At 44.6% G+C, this 25865-nt stretch overlaps 1 protein-coding gene across 9 annotated transcripts in view; it reads right to left on the bottom strand.

Annotated features, from left to right (window-relative positions):
* Positions 1-25865, bottom strand: part of VPS13D (vacuolar protein sorting 13 homolog D) — a 252982-nt gene that overhangs the window by 152813 nt on the left and 74304 nt on the right. For 7 of the 9 annotated variants that reach the window (XR_004276204.1, XR_004276203.1, XM_032302404.1 and 4 more), the window contains 10 exons: positions 23237-23502; positions 21745-21878; positions 18163-18318; positions 16776-16986; positions 15980-16054; positions 12695-12901; positions 10956-11045; positions 8024-8164; positions 5393-5515; positions 2932-3006 (listed from right to left, as the gene is read on the bottom strand). Coding sequence is in view for 7 of the 9 variants with exons in the window: in XM_032302404.1 (XP_032158295.1) it covers positions 2932-3006; positions 5393-5515; positions 8024-8164; positions 10956-11045; positions 12695-12901; positions 15980-16054; positions 16776-16986; positions 18163-18318; positions 21745-21878; positions 23237-23502 (1478 nt within the window). In the remaining 2 variants the exon portion in view is untranslated. The remainder of the gene's footprint in view (positions 1-2931; positions 3007-5392; positions 5516-8023; positions 8165-10955; positions 11046-12694; positions 12902-15979; positions 16055-16775; positions 16987-18162; positions 18319-21744; positions 21879-23236; positions 23503-25865) is intronic. The other 2 variants (XM_032302406.1, XM_032302405.1) reach the window with 1 other exon arrangement.

Raw genomic sequence — 25865 nt, forward strand, 5'->3', positions numbered from 1 at the left:
AGACCTGACTATAAACTCTCTTAAGAGAGAAGTGAGAGTCCATGTGGCCAGAAATGGCTTTCCACACCCAGGCTGCCCTGAGATCCTTCTGCGGACACCACTGCCCTGCCGCGTGGTCTGACTGGAGCGGCACGGGCGTGCCGAGAGGAGAGCCGAGGGCCTGCGCCTCCTCTCCCAGTCGGTGGGTCTGTGCGTCGGGGGTCGCACTGAGACAAAGCGGGAGGAGGCGGCAGGAACCATGAAGGCAGCAGCCATGTGCCACACCGCGCGGCCTCTACCGACAGAACAGGCCATGGCCCAATCTTCCGGCATGTCCAGCTCTAAAGCACAAAGACGGCCTTAGAAAGACCAGGACCCGCATGGTCTGCGGCTGCAGAAAATGACACCTCGAGGTGATCATGGCTGCCCACTGAGAACACTAGAGCAAAATTAAATGCACCTTACAGGTCCACATGTTTCCTGCCAGCCAAACAAGAAAGTAAACTACAACAACCCTGCCTTCTCCCTCCGCTAGATAAGGCCTGGGCCAGGATCATCAAAGTCACTAATTGCTATTGCCTTTTAAAAAGTAATCAATTTCTTTTCTTCCCCTTTGTGTCTTCTGAAGTTTTCAGAAGCTAGTACTATAAATGCTACAAAAACAAGCAATTTAAGCTAAGGCAGGTTCTGTTTTGGTAAGGACAGTGGCTCAAGGGAGTCTAAGACACAGTAATCCGATAAAATAAACAAACAGTTTGCAGTGTGTCCCTCCAGTTCTATGGTTAGACTTTACAAACACCCTACATACTTCCGATGATAATCTCCTAGAGTATCTCCTAGATCATCACCTAGAAGACATGCACTTCCCATGCCAATGGCCTCACTGAATTCGCGAGGTTGGCTTTAAAAAAAAAAAAATGACATGAAGTACAAAATTAAGGAGTAGCTGTGAGGCTGGTGACAGGAGCAGAGGGGAGTAAAAGAGTTAAGAGCTGTCTGCAGGGTAAACAGCACTTACCGTGCCACCTTGAAAGGCACCTCCGTCTCTAGGCGTGCACGAGAGATCTGCTTTATTACAGCAGATAAAGGACCCAGGAGGCAAAGAAGCCAGATGTGCTTTCATACCCCACTGTGAGCCAGACTGGAAGTTTCCATTTGCAAATTAGATTAAAAAAGAGCAGGTGGCAAATGGCTTTGATCACACCGTCATACAGAAGAAAAGTGCTAGGAGTCCGTACAAAGACAGTCCCAAGCATGTCGCTCTAGAACGAAGCAGTCAGGGCAGGCACACTGCTCAGGTCCCCAAGCTCCCTGTGTCGATTACACACAACAGCACAGACTTCAGCAGCCGGCCTCGCTGAGAATAAACAACAAGGAATGCCCACAAAGCCCAACCTGACACCAGGGGACAGACCCGACATCTCCCGCACTAGGGTCCAAATCAACCGCGTCCTTGTCTTTGTCACAGCACAGCGAACAACGTTCTCAAGCCCATCCAACGGAGCGGCAGTCCCTGGGGGCCCCAGAAAGTCTGCCCCTAGTGACCAGACCTCGTTCCGTCATAGGCCGAGAGGACCTAAGTCTCCTCACGTCCAACCTGGGCTTCATGTGGCTAAGGAAATTTCTTGCCTGCTGGACTTGTCTCACAGAGCAATGTGGCCCTTATAAACAGGGTAGGTTTTCACACCATAGAAGCGTCCAGTCTATCAGAAAGGACATGGTTTGTAAATCAAAAGAAATAGATTCAAGGGGTGCCTGGGTGGCTCAGTGGGTTAAAGCCTCGGCCTTCGGCTCGGGTCATGATCCCAGGGACCTAGGATCAAGTCCCGCATTGGGCTCTCTCCTCTAGCAGGGAGCCTGCTTCCCTCTCTCTGCCTGCCTCTCTGCCTACTTGTGATCTGTCTTTCTGTCAAATAAATAAAAAAAATCTTTAAAAAAAAAGAAATAGATTCAAGACCCAGGCCCGCTACTCGCTGGTCATGTGCATGAAGGCAAATGACTTCCTCTCCCTCACAAGCTAAGGCGCCCAGGCTGCTTAGTCTGAAGATTAAATAAGAGATGTAGAAAAGCTGAGCATCTAAATTGGTTAATAAATGAAGATTCAATCACGGGCTTCCTTTGTGAACCACCCCCCCAACACACACACACATCAGTCTCAGCAAAACCTTGCAGGAAAACCCCTGTACGGCCCCCGTGCATGAACACCGCTGGTCTGAACTCCTGGTAGAGGATGCTCACATGGTCTTTTTTACAAAATAGATCATGACCCTGGCAGGACCTGGTGTTGGCCAAGCACAGACATAAAACACACCGAATCAATCATACTCTTCCCAACAACTAAAGGAAAGAACATCGCGGGATTCCCATTCCTGGAAGCTTTTGCTGTTTCCGATCATATTTACTTATTAGTCAAATTCTTAAGGAAAGTTAAAGGGTCAGAGACAGAAATAAAGCATTTTATTTTCTATCTCTGAAGCACTTCAATTTACAGCTAAAGAAATCAAGGTCTGTGCCTGAGCAACTATTTCCTGGGAAATTTTTCCTTGGCTCGGTTCCTGATCACAACAGCCTCCACTCACTCCATGGCGCCCCTGCACTGCCCTCGGTGCCCACCGAGGATCCTATCAACAAAGACATGTGGCGCTGCCTGACGGAGGGCGGCTTTGCTCCATTTCCTTGCTTTTCCAAATGAGACAGAAATCACTGCAGATGCTGGGGATCTCTGCCCCAGACGCTGACGGGCTGATTCCACCTCCACCGAGGGTCAGGGCGGATGGAAGACGTGGCATGTCGCCCGCTCCTGACAGAAGGAGCCCTCTGCTCCTCCGCCGGAAGTGCTCCCTGTGCTCAAACCCGGGGTATCCCATCCGGCTCCCATTCAAACGAAATTGATGAACAAGGCAGTTCTTCAAATAGCAAAATAAAACAAGCCCTCGCTTGGCTATACTGTACCTCTAGCATAGATCTGGTGCTCTAGGTTAGTCAGACTGGCTGTACTCCTAGTTCTAAGGTAGACAAGGGGGAGGCCTGGTAGACAGGAGAGACAAAGTTAGAGGGTCAGGATATATACAGTGAATAAGAAGACTCACTTCCAAAACATAAGCACAGAGAGAGTACATTACAAAAGTAGTAAGCGACATGCAATTCCGGGATCATTCCCTTCAGTGACTGCTAAGCCCTAAGAAAGTACTTGAACAAAGGGAGCGAGACATTTTTATGATAGGCTTTTACTGTGGGGGATGTGGTACAGTAGCGTGCTCCTGTTTTTCTCCACAGGGGAAGGAAAACATCGTCCACATTCTCTTTAATGGAATGACAAGTCTTTTGAGGCTTTTTCACTTAAGGCATGCACGCTCTTAAATGGCAATGGAAAAGCTACCAAGACCAGTCGGCACAGACCGGGGCGGCAGTCGCTCCATTCCAATTTGGAAAGGCAGAGCTAAGAGAGTGCTAATCCCCCAGGGGTCCCGAAATTTCAAGGGGAAGAGTCAATCTGCATTCCAAAACGGTCTCCATCAAGGCATTACCTCATAGTATTACTTATATTATAAATTAAACATGGAAGTTTTTAGAACATTTACAACTGGCATTTGCATCACGTGTCCTTTGAATAGCAAACTAACAAACTCCACAAGGGCCCAACGCCATCCAGGTCGACCTGCAGAATTTCGGCCCTTCCTGGACAAAGCCAACAATGATGTCAAAAATGAGGCCACTGTTTTCTTTCCCCTGCTAAAGGAACAGTGAGAAATCAGCAGCTCCCTTAGGCTGAATTTCATTTTAAGAATCTCTATTTCAAGGGCTCATTTTGAAGCTGGCCTGAATGAAATGCACAAATTTGGGGGGGAGAGAATGTAACTAAATGTTCATGTGACAGGAGGACCTGAAAGATGTGATCAGTTCAAGAAGGTTCACGTCCACCGACTTTGAAGACAAACACCCCACAATTAATTTAGTAGACCTGTTAAAAGAATATGATCCCATCTGCCACACGTGCTGACGCCCAGGAATAGGAAAAGAGGTTTGGAAATTCAGGTATATTCACTTCTTGTCTAATTAAAAAGATTTATTTATGCAAGCGTAAGTAACCATAAAAATCTGTCAGTAAATAAAAATCCAGCTTTAATTTTGCACTGGCATTGAACACAGATAAGGCAGCTTAGTAGCTACAAAGAAAAGAGAAAATGTCTTTTTAAAAAGGTGGAGGGGTGGAGACAAAAGAAAATCCTTCATCGGAATCCTGAAGATTAGGCCATCCTTGTGTTTACACTGAGTCTGGATTTAAGCTCCCCTTGCAGGAATAATAATTTCCAAAACATACTCTCTAGGACGCATTATATATTACAAAGATCACTGAGAGTCTTCTGGGTGGACTGTTCCATTCTTTCAACATACAAATTGGGAAGGTTAGCAGAGGAGCCAGAATTGAGGCTGATGATATCTGAACAGCCCAGCTCCTAAACAATGACCTTGAGACTCAAAAGCGACAACCTGGGAATACAGAGAGCAAACATAGCTGACACTTCCTTGTCCCTCCTTCCAGAAGTACATGGCAGATAGAGAGTCTACTTCTATACCCTGAGGAGAGACGAACCAGTTCAAATACTTCACAAACTAAGAAAATCCATCTTCCCGTGACATGTTTGCAGACCAGATGGAATATTTAAGCATTCATGAGCCATGTGAAGTCCAGCCAGGACTCCCCAAAGAAACCGCACTGAAAGAGTTGGGGCTGAGTCGCATTTGGAGGACAATGGCTTGTGGAACAACTGAGGACCACGCGGTTGGCCGCCACAATCTCCCAGCTCTAAGGAAATCAGAGCTCCATGGTGAGGCATTAAATAAGGAAAGAAAACATCGTTAACAGAGAACAAACGGACTGCTCATTCTTCAAAAGGCTGGGTATTCAATTCTTTTCTACTTTATGAACAATACGGAGCCCTCTTGTTTAACAATTTCTTCCATATGGGATCCTGCCTGCCCTCCCTTCAAGAATATATCCAAACTCTGTACCTCTAGATTTAGAAAACTGAAAAGATAGTTTTTAAAATCCAGTCAAAAAGTCCAAATCAACTGGAAAGTTTCGCCAAGTTAAACACACTGGCCAGTGCCTGATCTTGATGTGTTTCAGGCGTACCAGCTCATATGCAATGTTGCCAGAATTTAGAAAATTGTACGTCGCAGATCTTTTCTCTCCCACAAAGGTGGAATTACAGCCCATATTAAAAGTTCAGTATTTTGTGCCAGAAAAATGTCTCCTGCAAAGATTAAAACAGAACTACAGAAGATAGTCAGAATTCCCTACAGGTTTATTCACAGAAAATGATGATTCTATTTGGATTTCTTGAAGGAACATGGCTGTGTTGGTCGACAGTGATTTATTTACTCACACATTTGTAGAGAAAAATCTTACTTTGTCCAAAGCATGGAGGATCCACTGAAGAGCCCATCCAGTCTTCTGATGTGGTTGAATCCATTTCCTTGTCCTGTTTACAGTAATCTGCCATCCACGATTCTTTGGTACTTACATACTGATCTAGAAAGAATTCCCCAAAGATATTAAGTACGGAAATAGAAAAGGTTGAGGGTTCAAGTCAAATTAATTTCTGTTTAGCAAAACAAGCTTTTGTTGAATGCCTAATTGCATACTAGGCGCTATGCTGGGTTCTCAGAAAGTCTGTGCCCTGGAGAACTCATGCTCCACTGGAAGAAATCAATGTTAGCCAAACAACCATCGCCGTAAAACCATAATGTGGAAAGAGCTAAAACAAAGACATAAATGAAATGCTACAGGAGCACGGGACAGGGGAAGATTTATTCTGCTTTGGCAGAAGTGGGACAGTACACACCAAGATCCACAGGAATCTTTTTTTTTTTTTTTTTTAAGATTTTATTTATTTATTTGTCAGAGAAAGAGGAGCGAGAGCAAGCACAGGCAGACAGAGCGGCAGGCAGAGGCAGAGGGAGAAGCAGGCTCCCTGCCAAGCAAGGAGTCTGAGACTCGATCCCAGGATGCTGGGATCATGACCTGAGCTGAAGGCAGCTGCTTAACCAACTGAGCCACCCAGGCGTCCTGAGATCCACAGGAATCTTAAGAGATGTGGGGACCTTTGGACCTTAAGAGATGTGGGGACCCCTACTAATGGGGTTAGGAGTGCGGGGATATTTCAGGCCAAGGGAACAGCATACACAAAGATTTCAAAGACATGAAAGTACACAGTACTTTAGGAAACACTGAATACTTTGCTGTGACTCTGGCCCAACATATTGGGGACACAGCAAAGCAGCCTAGAAGAGAGAATTAGCTTGCGAAGAGTATGCTATGCCATGCTAAGGGACAGGGTTTCAAGACAGAAAAGCCAGTGAGGAGGCTTTTTTAAACAAACAAACAAACACACACACACACACCACCCATCTCAGGAGGCTGAAATCTAGCTGACAATCTCCAGGAATGGTTTTATGGTTTTGAGAGGAGAAATAAAAGGGGATGGGCAGGTTAACAAAATAATTATGATGTACCACCCCTGGATAAAGGCCTTTTCTACTAATTAAGGTATGATATTTTTTAGAACAAAAACTACTGGCTTTTGGTTTTCAGGTCCAATAGTTAGCTATAGGTAAGATTTATTTCAATACGAAGAGGTCATAGTAATATTTCTGGGTTCCCGCACAGTATTAGGAATAAGGAATTGGAGGTGAAAAGAAAAAAGAAAGAAAACAACAGTAGCTTTACCAGAGACAAGAATGCCTTTTGGAAGACATTCTGGTGTCTCAAGCTCATAAGAAGTATCAACAAAATTCTCTCATTCAAAGTAAGTTCTTTACTGTAGCTTTCTAAAATGCTACCCTCAACTTTATCTAAACTTCCAGATGAATACATGATATAGGAAAAAATACAGGATCAAAATAATACAGTACAGAAGGAACATGAGATCAATTATCCAGGCAAATTTAATGAACGAAATCTGATCATGTAAGACAGTGGTTTTAAAATTTGGAGATCGGGGCGCCTGGGTGGCTCAGTGGGTTAAAGCCTCTGCCTTCGGCTCCGGTCATGATCCCAGGGTCCGGGGATCGAGCCCCGCATCGGGCTCTCTGCTCAACAGGGAGCTTGCTTCCTCCTCTCTCTCTGCCTGCCTCTCTGTGTACTTGTGATTTCTATATGTCAAGTAAATAAATAAAATCTTTAACAAATAAATAAATAAAATTTGGGGATCAATAAACTTATGGTCTCATTTCACTATACAATCTCTTCATCTTATTCTGATGTGGAATAAGCCAATGGATAGTCAAGACCACATACACTGAAGAAAGTCCAGATGTGCGGTAGTGTTATCACTCAGATAACTACAGTAGCACCAAAAATCAGGTCATGTAGATCACGAACTCAAACAGTGAGTGTGGGTTGTCATGGCAAAGGCAGGCAGTACCTGTTTGTACGTGACATTACTCTGCTCCAAAACGACGTAAGCATAAGCATCGAGGGGTTCCGACTCACCACATGGAATCAGGGAACATACATTTCATTGTTTTCAAAGAAATGGTCAGAACACGCATCGCTAGCGTGGTAACCCTTCAGCCCAGTGATTTTCAGAGTTAGGTCAACATGATAACTTGATGGGACACAGTACAGGCAACTTAACCTATTATAAAGACCAGGTCAAAACTGTACCTTCTAAGAATTATTCTGTGTGTGTGTAGCCTGAAAGAAGTGAATCTAAACTCACTCCTAGGACATTTAAGAAAAACCTGTGGCCAAGCATCATCAGGAAGAGAGTTCATCCTGAAGAGAGAGTGTTCTGTTTCCCAAACAGTCTGAGCTCTTGCTTGATCACTGAAAGCATTAATATGGGACCCCAGCCCTGGAGCAATGAGTTGAAAAGAACCATGAGGCCATGTTCGAGTTTATCAGGAAAGCAGCCACGGTGAGTAAGTGATGTCCAGTGTGGGCCTAGGTATTTGCCAACCCAGGATTAACAGTCTTCTGGACAAGTGACTTATGTACAGAAAGGTACCGATCTTCTAGGGACAACTTTCTCCTCACCAATTAGCACAGAGGTGATGTTGATATCCAAACGGGGCTTGGCCTTGGCTTCCAGCTTCAGTCGAGGAGGATGGAGACGACTAGCTGCCTGTTGTTGCCACGATACGGAGCATGGCCATGGCTCAATAAATGGCTCCCAGCCTAAAAGAACACAGGAAATAAGACATCTGTTCAGCAGATAGTGAGAGCTTACGGGTGAACGCTGTTCACAAACGCTCAGCAAAAACAAACTGCAGCTTAACAGCTTTCTATTTCCAATGTGCTTTCACAGTGAAAGCACCATCTTCAGCGATAGGTCACCCTACCGACGTCTGTGCTGTCTAGAGGACACGTGAGTGGAAGGACACATACGGGCCCCACACGCTCCTCCAGAGGTGGGAGGGAGACGTGCACAGAGCATATGCGCCCTCTTTCTTAAAGAGCAGGCACGACCTGCTTTTGATCCACTCAAGATGGAGAAAGGAGTCTCGGACTCAGAATGGAAAAGTACTGCTTAAGTGCAGCTTAAGTAACCCTTTAACTGGATTCTCCCACTTCCAACAAGAATCCGTTGGTTGGATAAGTAAGTACAGCATAACTGGATATACATTAATTTAAGTTTTTCCCAAATTTCTAATCTTAAAATGTCATTAGTACAAAAGGTATGAAAACGTCTATGTACGCTTTAAAGAACAAAATTACCATAAGCCCCATGCAGCCACTCTTCAGCTTAAGAAACAGAAAACTATATGCTCCTTGGAAGGCTCCGAGTGCCACGGTCCCGTGTCAGCTCGCTTCCCACCAGCCCCTCCCACCCGACCCCACGTAAACATCAGCTTGCAGCTTTCATTACTTCCTTGCTCTCCCCTCATAGTTTCAACACACATGTATTTCTTCAGAACATACTGGTGAGTTCGACCTATTGGGGATCTTTACATAAATGGAATCCGGCCATACGTGTTCGTCTGTAAGTTTCTATTTTTGCCCAACCACGTGCCTCTCTGCTTCACTCATGACCGTGCTACGTAGCTGTGGCACAGTTACTTTCCCCAGTGAACTGTAATCCACATAGGGATACACCGCAATCTACGTATTCGTTCTACTGCTGTGAAACATTCCCTCGAGGCCACACTTTATAGCTATGAGGAACCACCACCATGAGGTCTCCTGCTTGTCTCCAAGCACACGCGGGCCAGACAGCCTCTGGGGTACAGACCTAGAAGAAGTGTAATGCTCACACTTAACCCTGCTACATGTCAGAGTGTTTTCCATAGTGACTGCACCAACTTAAAATTCTAATGGCAAGAAGTTAAAGTTCTGTGGCTCACAGCAGTGTCACACTTAATTTTTGTCAGGCTATTGGACAAGAAAAATGGTACCTCTCTGTGGTTTTAAAGACTCAACGTTTCAGGTCACCTGGGTGGCTCAGTTTATGATCCGGGGGTCCTAGAATTGAGCCCTGCATCAGGCTACTGGTTTAGCTGGGAGCCTGCTTCTCCCTCTCCCTCTGCTGCTCCCCTGCTTGTACTCTCTCTCGCTCTCTCAAAGAAATAAATAAAATCTTTAAAAAAAAAAAAAAAAAGACTCAACTTTTCAGGACAGTTCTTTTTTATTTTTTTTTTTTTTTTTAAAGGATTTATTTATTTGCCTGTCAGGCAGAAAGAGCAAGCAAGCACAAGCAGGGGGAGCGGCAAGCAGAGGGAGAAGCAGGCTCCTTGCTGAACAGGGAGCTAGACGGACGCGGGACTTGATCCCAGGACCCTGGGACCATGTCCTGAGCTGAAGGCAGACGCTTAACCAGCTAAGCCACCCAGGCATCCCAAGACAGCTCATTTTTAACAGTTTTCGAGCTATACTCCGTCAGCCACAGATCAGGTGACTGACCAAGAGGAACCCAATCGGATACGTAGCATCGAGCAGGTACATTTGTCTCCTAGCACCGTTCAGCACTTAGTGACCTGACCGCGTAACTATAAAAGGAAGCAAGATTTGCTCTGGGAAAATACATGAATCTCAGAAAAATGGCTTCCATATGCCCCGCGAGAGTCTCTCTCACCTAGTAAGACTCGGATCAGTATTCTAAAGTTAAACTTGCTGAACAGCTGGGAAATCAGAGTGCTAGCACTCTTAGAAAGTGAATCCAGAACAAGGAGAGAAAAACGCTAACTAACGTACAAAAGGAATTGCCGCACGTGCTCTAGAACCATCTGCAGCAGCAGCACAATTAATGATGCTTCTGTCTCCAACGAAATCAGAGGGAGCAGTCACTCTGAGGCCGAAGCCCTGGGCTGTGCAGCTCTACTCTGCCCACACCTACTAAGCACTCCCTTACAGCAGAGAACTTCACACTCAAACTCCTCAGCCCTGGTTTCCCCCGCTTCCTGAATGTCTGTGTATATGGGTCCTTACCTTGGTCGTCCCAGCGGAAGGAAAGAAACCTGAAAATGCTCTGCAGTATTACCCAGGTTCTATGTCTCCAGAAGGATCGCCTGCTCTGATCAGCTATGTTTTGCGTGAGGGAGTAGGGTGCGGCACATTATATACAATCCCGGACTCAGGATGCCTCTAGTAGAAAAGGTCCAGCAAGGAGGAAGGATGCTTGAAGTATAAAATGCTTACGGGCAGAAATCTCCCTTGAAATCTAGCTTCCGTCAGGGCCAGACAAATGATCCTTCGCTCCTGAGCCATTCCCTGTTCTAGAATGAGCCAAACTCCAGTCTCAAATGGAGTTAACTAGAAAAACTTCTTTGTATGTAACTCAGTTGCAATGTATCAGATATGTCAGAAAAAAAGAAAAATCTCGATCTTTTGTGCCTAGTTAGTCGCCTGTGTCTCACCTTTCCCTGCTCAGCCCCGCCCCCTTTCCCTCCGGCAAAATTTAGGTAGAAATAGGCTCAGGCACATACTGAAGTGTGGGTTTTAGCCCCACGATCACACAAGTGCAGGGACTGACCTGACAGGGCGCGGTTGTAATAGTCGCCGGAGAGGGTGAAGTGGGCGTAGCCTTCGGGGCTAGCTCGTGCCTGCTGCAGGAAGGTCACACCTGCAAAGAAAGCACACCTTACAGCAGCCGTGGGGCAAGAGCAAACCAGAGCGAACTTTCTCAGCTGAGGTTTTAGTGAAGAGATGGATGGACGTTAAACACAGCTGATAGCGATGACCCCCTAGGAAAGCACGCGAAATCTTGATATTTTGTTCATCATGGGCTTTCTGCATGAATTCTGATTTTTCGTTTTAAAGATTTTATTTATTTATCTGACAGAGATCATAAGTAGGCAGAGAGGCAGGCAGAGAGAGGAAGGGAAGCAGGCTCCCCGCTGAGCAGAGAGTCCAATGCGGGGCTCGATCCCAAGACCCTGAGATCACGACCTGAGTTGAAGGCAGAGGCTTAACCCGCTGAGCCACCCAGGCACCCCTGATTTTTTTTTTTTTTTTTTTTTTAACACTGTGTTAAAATGTTATTTGTCAGGGAGCCTGGATGGCTCAGTCCTTAAGCATCTGTCTTCAGCTCAGGTCATGCTCCCAGGGTCCTGGGATCGAGCACTGCATCGGGTTCCCTGCTCAGGGGAAACCTGCTTCCCCCTCTCTCACTCCCCCTGCTTGTAGTCTCTCTCTTACTGTCTCTCTATCAAATAAATAAAATCTTTTTTTTTAATGTTATTTGTCCTAATTCCTGAGTTTCTGGTACCCCTTGCAATGTTGTGCCTTAGGCAAAGGCCTCCTCCGCCTCCTTCCTGTCCCAGGCCAGCCCCAGCACCTGGGTGTCTCTGTGTATCTCAAGTCTGTAGGAATATAAAAAACCTACTTTGTCCTGAATGCCTAAAAATCAGAAGGCAGACTGGTAAGAGCAGTTATGTCCTGACAAAGATTAGCTCAAAATTTTAAGATCACCGTAGAAAAATAAGAAGTAATTATTCCCTGCAGAAAAGATTCTCCATCAGAATCCCAGCTATCACTCTCAGTCTTGTGGCCCTGGTGGGGCCTTGGAGCACAGGGAAAAGGAAGCCTCTCCCGTGTACAGAGGTCTAACTCAATCCCCAGGATGGAATTTTCCTTGAAGGAAAAAGACTCTGGCAAGGTCACAACAGCAGTAAGAGTAAACCCAGTGGTGAGGTTTTCATGGACTCTCCACCAAAGCCCCATCTAACACTGCCTGTGGTGACACGGTCGAGGAGGAGGTCCTCGTCCCCTCAACCCCGCTGCTGCTGAAGGAGAGCTCTCAGCGCCCTATGGGGGACACTGTGAGGTGAATATTCTAGTAAGACTCCGTGTGCTTTCCTTTCAAACATACACAGGGCAGAGCATTTTCTGAGCTTATCTTTTAAGTGCCTCCAATAACAGGGCTCATTGCAGGCTTTACATATATAAAAAGATAAACAAAACGGAGACATCAGGAATTATTTAGCTAGAGCTGTTAATAGAACAGAAATTTCATCAATGACAATGTATATTATTCCCAAACTAGAGGCTGAAGGCCACATATGGCAAATAAATACACATCTCTTTAAAATACAAATAATGAAAAACAGATGTAAAACCATTATCTGAATTTCACCCATACTGTTAAGTGGGGAGCATGAATATCACACACACACACACACACACACACACACACACACACAACGGGCTCCAAATAACTCGGCAATCATGGCAAATCTTCAAGATGAGCCTGAACATCGGGAAAACACTCACGGGAAAAGGTGAGCTCAGCCAGAGGGACGTCACAGTCCATGCAGTCATCGATGAAGCAGATGCACACGCTCTCGGCTTTCACCTCCACCCCGGAGATCAGCCGCGCCGCCACGGGCCCCTGGCTCTCGCGGCCACTCGATGCCAGGGAGAGAGACTTCAGAGGTTCGGCATTCTTAAACAACCAACTTGCCGCCTTTTTCAGCTGGCCTTCAAGAAAATTTAAAGGCCATCAGTTCAGCCAGCTTGCACAGCTACTCAAGCAGCTCACTGAGGAAACATTTTTAGGGACCTACTGGACAGCCCAAGAGGTTCCCGCTCCCCAGATGTACCTACTCTCAGTCTTAGAAAAGAAGAAAAAAAACTAGCATAGGAATTCTATCTCTAGGCAAATAGAACGCAGCCCCTTTGCACACCTTCCACTCAAGTTCACCACCCTTCATGATCTGGTTCGAAACGCCTCCAGGAGCCATCCCTCCTCTACTATGACATCTGTCGGAGGAGAGGAGAGGAGAAGAAAAGACAGGATCCAAATTCTAGATGTCACTCTAGGAAGTATGTAATCTTCACTGTGTAGTTTTGCCTGTACTGATGTGCTACTTTGGGACTGTTCTCAAATGACTTTGTCTTCTCCACCGATCAGGAATTCCTTGAGAACAAAGAGCAATGAGAAGGGCACGTGTGTAATATCGCTGTTAAAATAACAGCCACTCGCATCCCCAACACTGCCAGATCGCTAAAGCTATAAAGGAAATCAATGCAACCCCATATCTATAAATTACTAGAGGACAGTACACAACACAGGGGTAAGTGGTTAAGGGCACATGCTCTAGAAGGTGGCCTGGCTTCTGATTCCAGCACCTAGAAGATGCTGGATATTGGGCAAGTTACTTGGTGTCTGTGCCCAATAGCACATACTCACAGGGCTACCACAAGGAGGAAACAGACAAGTCCATGTAAAGTTCTCCTCTGAACAGAGCCTGGCACTTATCAAAGGCTCTACTGATAATAGTTGCTGTTATTGTTTTTGTGATGGAAAGAATGACACCTTAGCTACTAAAGAAATAAAAATTAATAAAAATCGAAAACGCTCCTAGAAATTAAATAGAGGGATGCCTGGGTGGCTCAGTTGGTTAAGCCGCTGCCTTCGGCTCAGGTCATGATCCCAGCATCCTGGGATCGAGTCCCGCATCAGGCTCCTTGCTCAGTGGGAGCCTGCTTCTCTGTCTGCCTCTGCCTGCCACTCTGTCTGCCTGTGCTCACTCTGACAATAAATAAACAAAATCTTAAAAAAAAAAAAAAAAAAAGAAAGAAAGAAATTTAAAAGAAATGTTGTGTTAAAGAAGAAAAATAGAAAATGTAAACACTTGGGGGTATTAAGTTAATTACACTAACGAAGTGTGATGTCTAGGTGAAAACAAAGCTAAGGAATGCAAGATAACTAAATCTGTCTCCCTTTTTTTTTTTCAGAAGGAAAAAAATAATAGTTAATGTGAAGAACTGTGCTGTACGACCAGCATTTTCACACCGAATTGGCTGGAGTTCGGCCTGGTACGTTTTAGAAAAAGATTTATCAAATGGAATAAAAAGTCTGAAAAACATAGTTACACCCTTGGATCCAGTGTTTATCCTACAAGGTCTCTCTATAAGGAAGTACTAAAAGATACAGACAGAAGTTCATACCAAAAAAATATGGATTACAGAACTGTGTACAATATTTAAAGAATGAAAAGCAAAGAAGAGTTAAATTAAAATGTATCATTAGGTGAGCCTGGTAGTGGGTATCAAGGAGCCGCGTATGGCGTGGAGCACTGGGGATGGTGCATAAACAATGGACCTTGAAACACTGAAAAAATAAAATTAAATTAAAAAATAAAAATAAAATAGATCGGGGTGCCTGGGGGCTCAGTGGGTTAAAGCCTCTGCCTTCGGCTCCAGTCATGATCCCAGGGTCCTGGGATCAAGCCGCACATCAGGCTCTCTGCTCGGCGGGGAGTCTGCTTCCTCCTCTCTCTCTGCCTGCCTCTCTGCCTACTTGTGATCTCTGTCAAATAAATAAATAAAATCTTTTAAAAAATAAAATAAAATATATCATTAGGTCAATGTAAAAAAAAAATTAATGTTTACAAATAATTTTAATGACACGGGAAGATGATGGTATTAAGTACACTGCAATAATATTGCGACTGTAATTCAATAAAACTGTATTGTAAAGAGGCTACACAATTAATTGTATTTGTACTACAATCTGCCAACATACATGATATTATACGTATATACATATACATACGTATGGCTATATATAATACATAAAGAAGTAGTGGTGCCTGGGTGGCTCAGTGGGTTAAAGCTTCTGCCTTCAGCTCGGGTCGTGATCTCAGGGTCATGGGATCGAGTCCCGCATCGGGCTCTCTGCTCTGCAGGGAGCCTGTTTCCCCCTTTCTCTCTGCCTGCTTCTCTGTCTACTTGTGATCTCTGTCTGACAAATAAATAAAATTTTTAAAAAATCTTAAAAAAAAAAAAAAGAAGTAGAGAAACGTACATATAAGCACAGACGAGAAAAAAATGCAGCCTTTGCTTTACCTTCCTGTTTTAAGAAAAATGGCAACAGAGAGGAAGGTAGGAGGGACTCTGCTGCAGCAGAAAGAACACAGGCAGGCTTGGCTTTCAGTGTATCTTAGCCCCTCACTAACAGGTGACCTCAGACCAGTTTACCTATCTGAGCCAGTTTCCTTATCTGAAGCAGGGACAGTGATGTCCACCTCAAAGGGCTATGAAGATCCCACAAGAAAACCCAGGATGAGGCACACGGGAGCTCAGCAGCCCTGACTCTCCGCATCAGCACCATTACCATGACCGCCAGCAGCGCTGGCCACCAGCATCAGAGCACCTGCTGGGTGCCAGGCACTTTCCCGTGGTGCTCTGGAGACACTGCCTGTTTATACCAAACCCCCTCCAAGGGGAGTCCTCCTATCCTCTTTTTTCAGATAAGGAAGCACTGGTACAGAGAGGCTAAGTGACTTGTCCGAATCACCAATGAGTAATCAAAATAGCAGCATGGTACAGACCAGAAGCATCAGCTCCAGAGCCCAAGTTTTTATCCCCTATGAAATACTGCTGCTCCTCACTAAACCCTGTCCAAGGTCATGTTCAGCACACAGAAAACCATGGAGGGGAGTCAAAATACAGTCTGGCTCTCTCGATTACCTTGTGGGTATGGGGGGGATGGGACAGGAAGCAAGCATATTGTCCAATGAACAACAAGTATGGAAACCCTGGTGCAAATACCTTGGCACACAAACAGGGCTTTGCGGCAATCATCCACGCTGAATCCCAGCTCCTGCAGTCTAGCCAGCTGTAACTCTAGGGAAAAAAGTACATGATTTTCATAAATAATTTTAGAGAAATGAGTCCACTCACTAATTAAAGAAAAAAAAGAAAGAAATTCAGAAGCTGGTGGCTAAAACATTGTTTCTCTAGGCAAAAATGGGCTCCAGGGGCACCCGGGTGGCTCAGTGGGTTAAGCCTCTGCCTTCAGCTCAGATCATGATTTCAGGGTCCTGGGATGGAGCCCCGCATCGGGCTCTCTGCTCAGCACAGAGACTGTTTGCCCTTCTCTCTCTACCTGCCTCTCCGCCTACTTGTGATCTCTCCCCCTGTGTCAAATAAATAAAATCTTAAAAAAAAAAAAAATGGGCTCCAACCTAGAGACTTACCAAAGTGCACCCTGAAATTTTCAAGAGTCTTTTCCCTATACTGATTGTGTTCATAAAAGTTTAAAACTGAAATTTAGTATTATCAACACAAGGGAGAAAAACTCAATGTTTAAAACTAGCCCTTAGCATTATCCATATAGCTCCGGAAGAAGTGGTAAAAGGAAAACTAGTGTAGGTTACAGCGGTTGGTTTGGGGTGTTGTATTTGTTCTTAAATTTTTTAAAAATTACAGCATCATACTTATAATTATACTTAATGACATACAATTATACTCTGAACAATTTAATTGTGCAAAAGACAATCTGAACAGTTAACCGGAAGGGGAACTATTAGGCAGACTGAGTTGGGTTTCACAATTCAACACCTACCCAAGACAGGATCTAGGGTGTGTCTCGAACCTTCTCTGATCTCCTCTCCAGCCCGAGTCCCACCCGGAAGGGAACTGCTAACAGAGCTGGTCTCCAGGGCCACTGGGTCCGGCACTGCAGCACTGGCTTGCTCTGGGATGGATTTTGCAATGGCAAGAAACAGCTGAACATCGTTGTAGGAGAGCCGGATATCCAGGGCTTGTAACTGAATCTAAAAAAATTGAGAAGGCGGCAGTTTTTTCAAGTTGAATTTGCTTTTACGCCCACACCTCTCACATGTATGTCTAGCTCCCAACTCAAGTTCTAGAAGTTCCACAGACACCACATTAATTTTTCATTTTGAAGACTGGGAAGATCTTAAAATTAAGCACGAAGGGCCATAAGGTAAGATGTCTGTGCTATGAGGTTGAATGTTCACAAAACTGCACCAACTAAAAAACGAAAAGCTAGGAAATCTACCACAGCAATGAATATTTCGGTTGAACAATTTTCTTACAAGAAGATTAATCATCAAAGCAGAGAATCAGAGAACAGCTTGGGCAGGGAAGGGGGGATCAGCAGCATTCTGTGAACCCATTTTGCTTTGACTGATTTAATCTTTTTAATTCCTGAAACCAACTGACCACTCAACAAAAATTACCTCTTCTTTCTCCAAACATAACCTTAAATGAGTCCAGTGCCACACTAGCATTTCCTCACATCCGGCCTCCCTCCCACATCAACACTACAGCGGCCAGCGGTAAGCAATGCAGACACCAGCGCAAGGCCACTTAAAACTGGGGTAACTGCTGGAACGCCTGGGGGTGGCACCTGGTTGATTACGTATTTTGTCTTCAAAGACAAAAAACTAACAGGGCTTTTCTCTCCCTTTCAATCTCCCATGGTTCCAATGGATTAATTGTTCTTCCTTAACCAAAGAAATAAAACACCAAATTCTTCTGTCTTCTTTGCCCGGCTTCACCTTGACCAGGCATCATCCTCCATGCTCCCAGATGCACGTCTTTGTTCTGGGGAGACCTCCCTCTATCTTGTGCTGGCTGGGCCCCTTCGCCCCCGACCTAGCTACTTCCTAACGTGGACTGTTCTCCGCTATCTACTGATATCCTGTCCCTACCTTCGGTTCCACCCACAATCCACACTCCTCCCTCTGTTGTGGTCTGCCTTCTGCCAGCTTTCACAAAACTTCAACATGATACTAGGTAATGAACAGGTGTTTCATTCTCCACAAGACTGAAAGACTTTCTAGGACAGAGACAATGTCATATTTCTTTGGTATTTGCCAAAGTGCTAAAAACATTGTTGAGTTGAGCAGAGTAAATATGCCGTGTTCAGGCACAGGGCAGTGTTTGAGAGTGTATCGATGTGTCTACATGTTTTTTATCATTACCTCTAAGATCGGTGGGAAATCTTCACTATTGAACGCATCCATCAGTCCCGAACTATTCTGGTAGGAAGAGTTCCCCACAAGCTCCACTTGAATTTGAACTGGATCAACAATTGAAAGAGCCGTCTCGTGCTCGTTCCCTAGTCGGCATGAGAACACCTAGAGAATGAAATGCAGTGTAGGAAGAATTAATGTCTGATTGAGAAGAGTCTAATAAGCATCAGCAGGAAAAAACCCACTATCTCGGCAGCAATCAATCCCGTGTTATCAAAAGACCCACAACAACTGATGAAATAAATATTGTCAAGGGGGGGCCGGCATTCTTGCCCACGGCCGGAAGGGTGGTCAGTGGTCCTCCCCCACTTATAAAAGGCAGTTCACTGTCACATGGCAAAAGGTCCAAAAATTCACACATACACTTTGATTCAATAATCCTACATCTTTCTAGGAACTAGTCTATGGAAATAATGCAACATACAGAAAACAAAAATCACTGAACCATTATTTAATAGTTAACAAAAACAATTCAGAGCAGCCCAGGTTATATCACATTTACTCAACGGACCCTTTTATCATCATTTAAAAGAGATGATTAAAAAGACCACATGGAATGTAGGCAGATAGTTAACAACATGGGCTATGTGGACAAACAGTGCAATCAAAATACTATTACACCATGACCTTAAGAAAGAAACACATCAAAATGCCAACAGAGAGTCCAGACAAAGGAATGGGTAATTTTCTCTTCCCCTCCCTCAATTTGATGTAATATAATTGTTACTTTCATAATTGAAAATAAACACATTAATTACTGAAGCTGGGTGATGGGCTATACAGGGGCTCATTAGAGTAATCTGTTTACTTGTGTATGTTTGAAAAGTCCTATAATAAAAAAGTTTAACAATAAACGTATTTATGGAGAGAGAGAAGGGAGAGAAGACTCCCATTCTAAGACGGAATTATCTTTGTACTTCAAGAACAGTACAGAAGACCAGAATCTATCACAAACTTCTCAAACTCAATACCCAAAAAAACAAATAATCCAGTTAAGAAATGGGCAGAGGATATAAAGACATTTTTCCAGAGAAGACATCCAGATGGCTAAAAGACATGAAAAGATGCTCAACATCACTCATCATCAGGGAAATATAAACCAAAACCTCAATGAGATACTACCACACACCTGTCAGAACGGCTAAAAGTAACATGTGGAGGAAGGGGAACCCTGCTGCTTTGCTGGTGGGAATGCAAACTGGTGCAGTCACTCTGGAAAACAGTATGGAGGTTCCTCAAAAAGTTAAAAATAGAACACCCTACGGTCCAGCAATTATACTAAGCATTTGCCTGAAGGATATAAAAACATAAATTCAAAGGGGTACATGTTCATAGCAGCAGCACTACCAACAATAGCCAGAGGTGCCTGAGTGGCTCAGTCAGTTGGGTAACTGACTCTTGATTTCGATTCAGACAAGGTCTCGGGGTCCTGGGATCAAGCCCTGAATCAGGCTCCACATTCAGCATGGAGTCAGCTTGAGGATTCTCTCTCTCCCCCTGCCCCTCCCCCTGCTCATTCTCTCTCTCTCAATAAATCTGGAAAAAAAAAAAAAAAATACGGGAACAGCCCAACTGTCCATTGACTGGTAAATGGATAAAGAAGCTATGATATATATAGATCTTGATCTATATATATTTACAATGGAATATTACTCAGCCATCAAAAAGAATGAAATCTTGTGTTTTGCAACAAGATGGATGGAGCTGGAGTGTACTATGCTAAGTGAAGTCAGAGAAAAACAAATACTATATAATCTTGCTCGTATGTAGAATTTAAAAAATAAAACAGAGGAACATATGGGAAGGGGAAGAGAGACAGAAACAAACCATAAGAGACTCTCAACCACAGAGAACAAACGGAGGGTTGATGGAAGGAGGTGGGTGGGGGAGGGGCGGGTGGGGGAGGGGCATTAAGGAGGCACTTGGTTTGATGAGCACTGGGTGTTGTGTATAAGTGATGAACCACTGAATTCTAGTCCTGAAACCAGTATTACACTGCGTATTAACTAAGGAAAGTTTAAACAAAATTTTGGAAAAAAAGAAAAAAAAAAGAGAGGAAGAAAGAACAGTATAGAAGAAAGCATTCATGTTGCTCTCCCTTTTTCCCCTCTTTGGGGGGATGGAGGCCATTTTCTAGTGCTGAAAATATGTGAAACCAAGCTCCTTTACCATAGTCAACATCAACTCATTTGGCTTCCTTTATAAATTCTGCCCCAGTGATGGACCAAGGCGTGGGCGGCAGGGGGGTGGTGAAGCCAGGGGAGGGGTCTTAAAATTCAGATCCAATTGTGCTGCCTGAGGAACAAGACTGAAAGGAATTTCCAGGAATCTCAAATAATATAGTTTCTCTAAGACTTAGAGCAAAAGAAGTTTCATTTTCCTTTTTTCTTCAGGGCCTTCTGCTACACAAAACTCAATTGTCCCTGACAGTTCATTAATCAATCACCAACATTTTCCATTCAAAGCTGGTACTAGAGAGGCTGGGAAAGAGCGACAATTTCATGATCAGCTCACATCACACCAGCACATAAATCCTTCCCCTCAAACTGAGGTTTTGTGACATGAGAGAAACAAGTAATCAAGAAGTGAAATCTCTACAGATTATACTGAGCTATATCTGCTGCGAGAGAAAAAAAAAGTGCCATAAGCTGCTGACAGTGAAAAAAGTTTTGTTCATTCAACCTCTGAAATACGACTGGAAAGAATAGGGCACGAAAAGTTCAATCATAAAGGGAATGATGAGTAACCTGGACCCAATATTCTAATATTATAACAAGAGGAACGTCAGCAGAGATCAGCAGATTAAGAACACTTGATAGAAATAATAATCGGCCTCATTTCTCCTTCCCTCTCCACGGCTCCTGACCTTAAAAGAAACAAAGCAGTTTTTACTCAATATTGCATCATGTAATTTTCAGGCTACAGAAGGCCACTCCAACGCCAAGTATCTCCTTCATGATATTAAATTACAGCCTCAAGAAGCACTATGAGAGACTCACTCCGTTAGGTTAGGCATGACTCTTCAGAGATATCCTTCTACAAATGAGATATTCCTAAAAGGATAATGCATCAAATCCTTCACACCTCATATAAACAAGTTTCCAAGACCACAAAGCCCTAAGTCTTCACAGAGATGACAATTCAATGCAGGGAAGGGGACACAGGGAAATGAGGACCACTTGCCCACCTTGCCTAATTTCCCCAGGGCTAGGCCACAGCCACTGAAGGCACAGCAGGGGCCTGCAGAGTACTGGGGACTGCAAGAGTCTCGCTGAACTTCTCGAGGAAGGGACTAGGTAAGACCCAGAAGTCCCATCTCTCAGCATTATTTACAGCCTGACACTGGAGGACTGACTGCCCATATAAGGATAGCCTGGTAGATCTGAGGACAAACCAAAGAGAGAGGGGCCAGAGTTCCCCGACTCCATCAATGGTTTCCCCTAATGAAAGCCGAGCAGGTAAAATTCTCTTCCAAATCCTTTTCTCTTAAGCCAAACATTGAGTGTTTTGATCGACACATAGACTTCTTACCTCGATGCCAAACAAACTCCCTGAAAAGGGGCGATCGACAAATCGGGGCTTATAGGTGAGCACTGTGGTGCCTTTGAGAATAATGGCGTTGGTATCGAAGCAGGACACATCTTCAACGACCACAAACTCCGTGCCTGGAAAGGACAGCATGGTCAACCAAGCCAAAGCTGGGAAGCTGGAAAACACCAGGCTGCTGCAAAGTAATCAATGCATTTACACTGGGGAGGGTGAGGGGAGGGGGATTAGCCAGCAAGACTTGCTCTCCAGGATGTTTGTCGACACTTGGCTTTACCACCAGCCTGAACAAATTCTCTGTATCTGGCCAGGCACAGCTGAGCCAAAACAGCACTGCCCAGGCAGAAAAGACTGGGATGCAGCTTCTCTTCTCTCTTTAGAATGTATTTTTAAGGGGGAACCTGTGTGGCTAGGTTGGTTAAGCATCTGCCTTCCACTCAGGTCATGATCTCAGGGTTCTGCGATCGAGTCCCACATCAGGCTCCCTGCTCTCTCTCTGCCTCTCCCCTCACACTTCCCCCCCTTGTGCTCTGGCTTGCTCACTCTCTCTCTCTCAAATGAATAAATTTTTTTTAAAAAACCTGTAGAATGTATTTTTAAGCTAAGTCTCCTGGGAGGACTATGAGATATTCAGAAGCCCGGGATATCACCCCTTCTCCAAGCAATGGCCTATTTTAAAAACCCAGAAATAGACACACGTCCTAATGCTGGTCGGGCAGTGGGAGGCACGGCATCATCTACATAGCTGTTCAAGTGGTTTACAAAGAACATACACTAATTTAACATAGATCTTTTTGAAATTACTAAATATAAATAGTTTCCTACTCATTTGTACATGGCAAATTTACTTTTCGTTTTCATCAAACCCCTTGTTTAGACTGAACTTTTGAAACTAAATCTGTTCTGAGCGCACTGTGCTGGCCGGCTTCTTCCAAACCCCTGAGCGGTAGTTGGCTACATCAGCAACTTGACAGTAGATCCACAAATACATACAGATCTACCAGGGGAGTTCGCTAGTTAACAAAAACCACAGGAAATCTGTTTGTAAAGGGACATATTCTTTTTGCAAAGAAAATAATGATCCCCTCACTTATTTATCCTGCAATTTTCACATATCAGATTTGCCTAAACTCAGTAAGGCACATCTGTTGGAGCACTAAAGACCAAACAGAAAACTGAAGCCAGAGTTAACACTCGGGGAAAAGACCAGTGGCCAGGCAGCACTCAAGCTGGACAACAGCCATGGGCCAGTGGAGCCGAGGGCCCAGAACCCTGCAGCCTTGAATGGGAGCCCACAGTTCAGAGCAGAAAATGAAGGTCACGGATTCCGACACTCATTGGTCTGCAAATGTGTAAGTGCTCACATCAAGATACAGAGATGACAGAAAAACCATCCGAGAAGACACATACTGAGCCTACCATTCAGACTGAGAATCAGTGACTCACACCTACAACACCCCTACGACAACAGGCTCACCTGTTACGTTGACCTTGACCTCCAGGTGCCTTTCAGTGGACACAGGAAGGGAAGACCGCTTGGTAACTACTCCACTTTTCACAGTTTTGGGAACTACAGCAGATTCACTGCTAGAGTTACGGTGGCGAGAAGAAGTAACATGAGTCTGTTTCTTGATGTCGCTGGGAGTGTGAAGAAAATCATGGACTAGCAGGAGCCAGTCAAATATGAGGAACACACGCAGATTGTTGAGAACTACTGTAAAACAGGATGAATCCTTTGTAGATCTGCAAGCATAAAGATTTAACAAAAAAATAAAACAGGAAGGGAGAAATGTATTTTATTAACTTGCAAGTATACTACTCAGCTTGGGCAGGTGTTTTTCCCGTATTTTTAAAATTGACTGCTCTGGGTATCAGTAAACTCTGAACAGTGGTCTAATAAGAGACTTAGTGTATATTTTCAAAAGCTCATCACATTTTTATGCTGTAAGACAGTATAGTGTCCTCTGGCAGTTCTCAACCAGGAGTGATTTTGTCCCACAGGAGATGTCTGACAACATCTGGAGGCGTCTGTGTTGGTCACAACGCAAAGTGGGGGAGTGGCTCACTATGGGCCTCTAGAGAACAGATGGCAGGGACAGTACTAAACATCCCACAACAGACAGGACAGCCCCGCAACCAGAAGTGTCTAACCTAAAACGTCAACAGTGCTGAAGCCGAGAAATCCCAGTGCAGTAGAAAGAGCACGGACTCAAATCCAGTCGCTTACAAGCTGTGTTATCTTGCTTGGATAAGTTGCCTACCTTCTCTGAGCCTGTTTCCTCAGTTATAAAATGAGAAACATGAACAGGGTAAAAGACAAAGCACCAGGCACATAGCAGGTGTGTGTTCGGTAAATGTCAGTTCCTTCCCCACAGGCTATTTCAAGAAGATCAGTGAGGCACCCTATCTTTGATGTTTGGGATCACTTCTTTACAAACATCAAATGTACACAATAGTACTAATTCGCCAACTGGACCCGACCAGACAACCCAGATCTTTAGCCTGAGAAGGAGGACAAATAAAATGACATTTATATGTGGGCATAGCTCCAAGCACCCAGAAGTGGAGTTGGGGGAGGGAGAGAGACAATATTGGTTTTGTAGGCCCAATTACCCCGCATTCTCTATTTGAGGTGAAAACCCATGGAGGACCCCAAGCCTAGTCTCAAACCCTGGTGTGGCCCTACCAGAATATGAGTGGGCAGGGATGGGTGGGACAGAAGGAAAGTGGCTCAGGATACCTTTGTATGGTTTTCTGGGTTGAACTTTGTTCTGTGAGCCGCGAAGTGACTCTGGGGCTCCAGCTACTACCCATACATACTTGGCTACCTCCCCCAAAAGGGGCTCCTATTCAGCAAAAGCTGATTCTGAGATGTTTTTAAGTCTGGCCTCTCTAGTTCTCTTGTTTCTCCTAAACCTGGCTCACTGCCTCTGGAGAAAGGGCACAGTGATGCATGTCTCCCTCATACAGACACAGCATTTTTCACAGAAACACTTTACTCTTTTGTATTAGAGAAAAAATGTTGCCCTCGGTAAAATTTTTTCCACCCCATTTTGAACATAGATCGTCAGAGTTATGCACTAACTGAAAAGTCAAAGTATGCCTGATACCCTTTTCTGGAAAATATTTCAAGCCTTTAAACACTGTGAAGTGATTTATATTTGACACACAAAATCCAAACAGAAGAGCGATTCTTCTGGAGACACAGAAAGCGTTCAAAAGTTCCAATCAAGGGAACATGTTAACCCCCTCTCCCTCACAATGGTATTTCTGTTCACAAGAACCAAGGTAAGACTTTACTTTTTGGCTCCCAGAAATTACACACCTCCAGTATATACACAAAGTGATATTCCAAGGCTCCTTGTGTATTAAAAATAAGATCGATGAGGGGCACCTGGGTGGCTCAGTGGGTTAAAGCCTCTGCCTTCAGCTCAGGTCATGATCCCAGGGTCCTGGAATCAAGCCCCACATCGGGCTCTCAGCTCAGCTGGGAGCCTGCTTCCCTCTCTCTCTCTGTCTGCCTCTCTGCCTACTTGTGGCCTCTCTCTCTGTCAAATAAATAAATAAAATCTTTTAAAAAAAAATATGATTGATGAGACAACTAGCTGACAGATTAGGAAGCTAGATCAATAATAATATAGCAAACCCAAAAAGAAATTATTTCTGCAGAAGGACCAAATATATGGAAGCCTCCTGCTCAGATAAACATCTTCAAACAAAAGAACCACAAATCACAGCCAGCCTCACATCTGACAGCAATCAGCCAGGTCAGGAGACACGCAGTGACCACACCTGAGGACTGTCGGAAGCCACATGGGCGCTGCAATCAGAGGCCCCAGTGTGAGTCCTGAGCATGTCATTCACCCACCTTGGAGAGGCGTTCAGTGCCCTCCAATTCTACTGCTGCAGCTATAAAACTGGGCAGAAGGCACCCACTCTGCAGACCTGCTGGGAGGATTTAAGTATCAAAGTAAGGAAGTGCGTGGCTTGGGGCTGGGCCCACAGTTAGAGGTAACGAGCACTCTCATTTCAGAGCATCCAGAAAGTTCAGGCAAAGATCTGACTGTACTTTGCTAGACTTCCTAAAGGCATATGGAGAAGGACCA

Source organism: Mustela erminea, chromosome 10 (genome assembly GCF_009829155.1).
Source record: "Mustela erminea isolate mMusErm1 chromosome 10, mMusErm1.Pri, whole genome shotgun sequence".
NCBI lineage: Eukaryota > Metazoa > Chordata > Mammalia > Carnivora > Mustelidae > Mustela > Mustela erminea.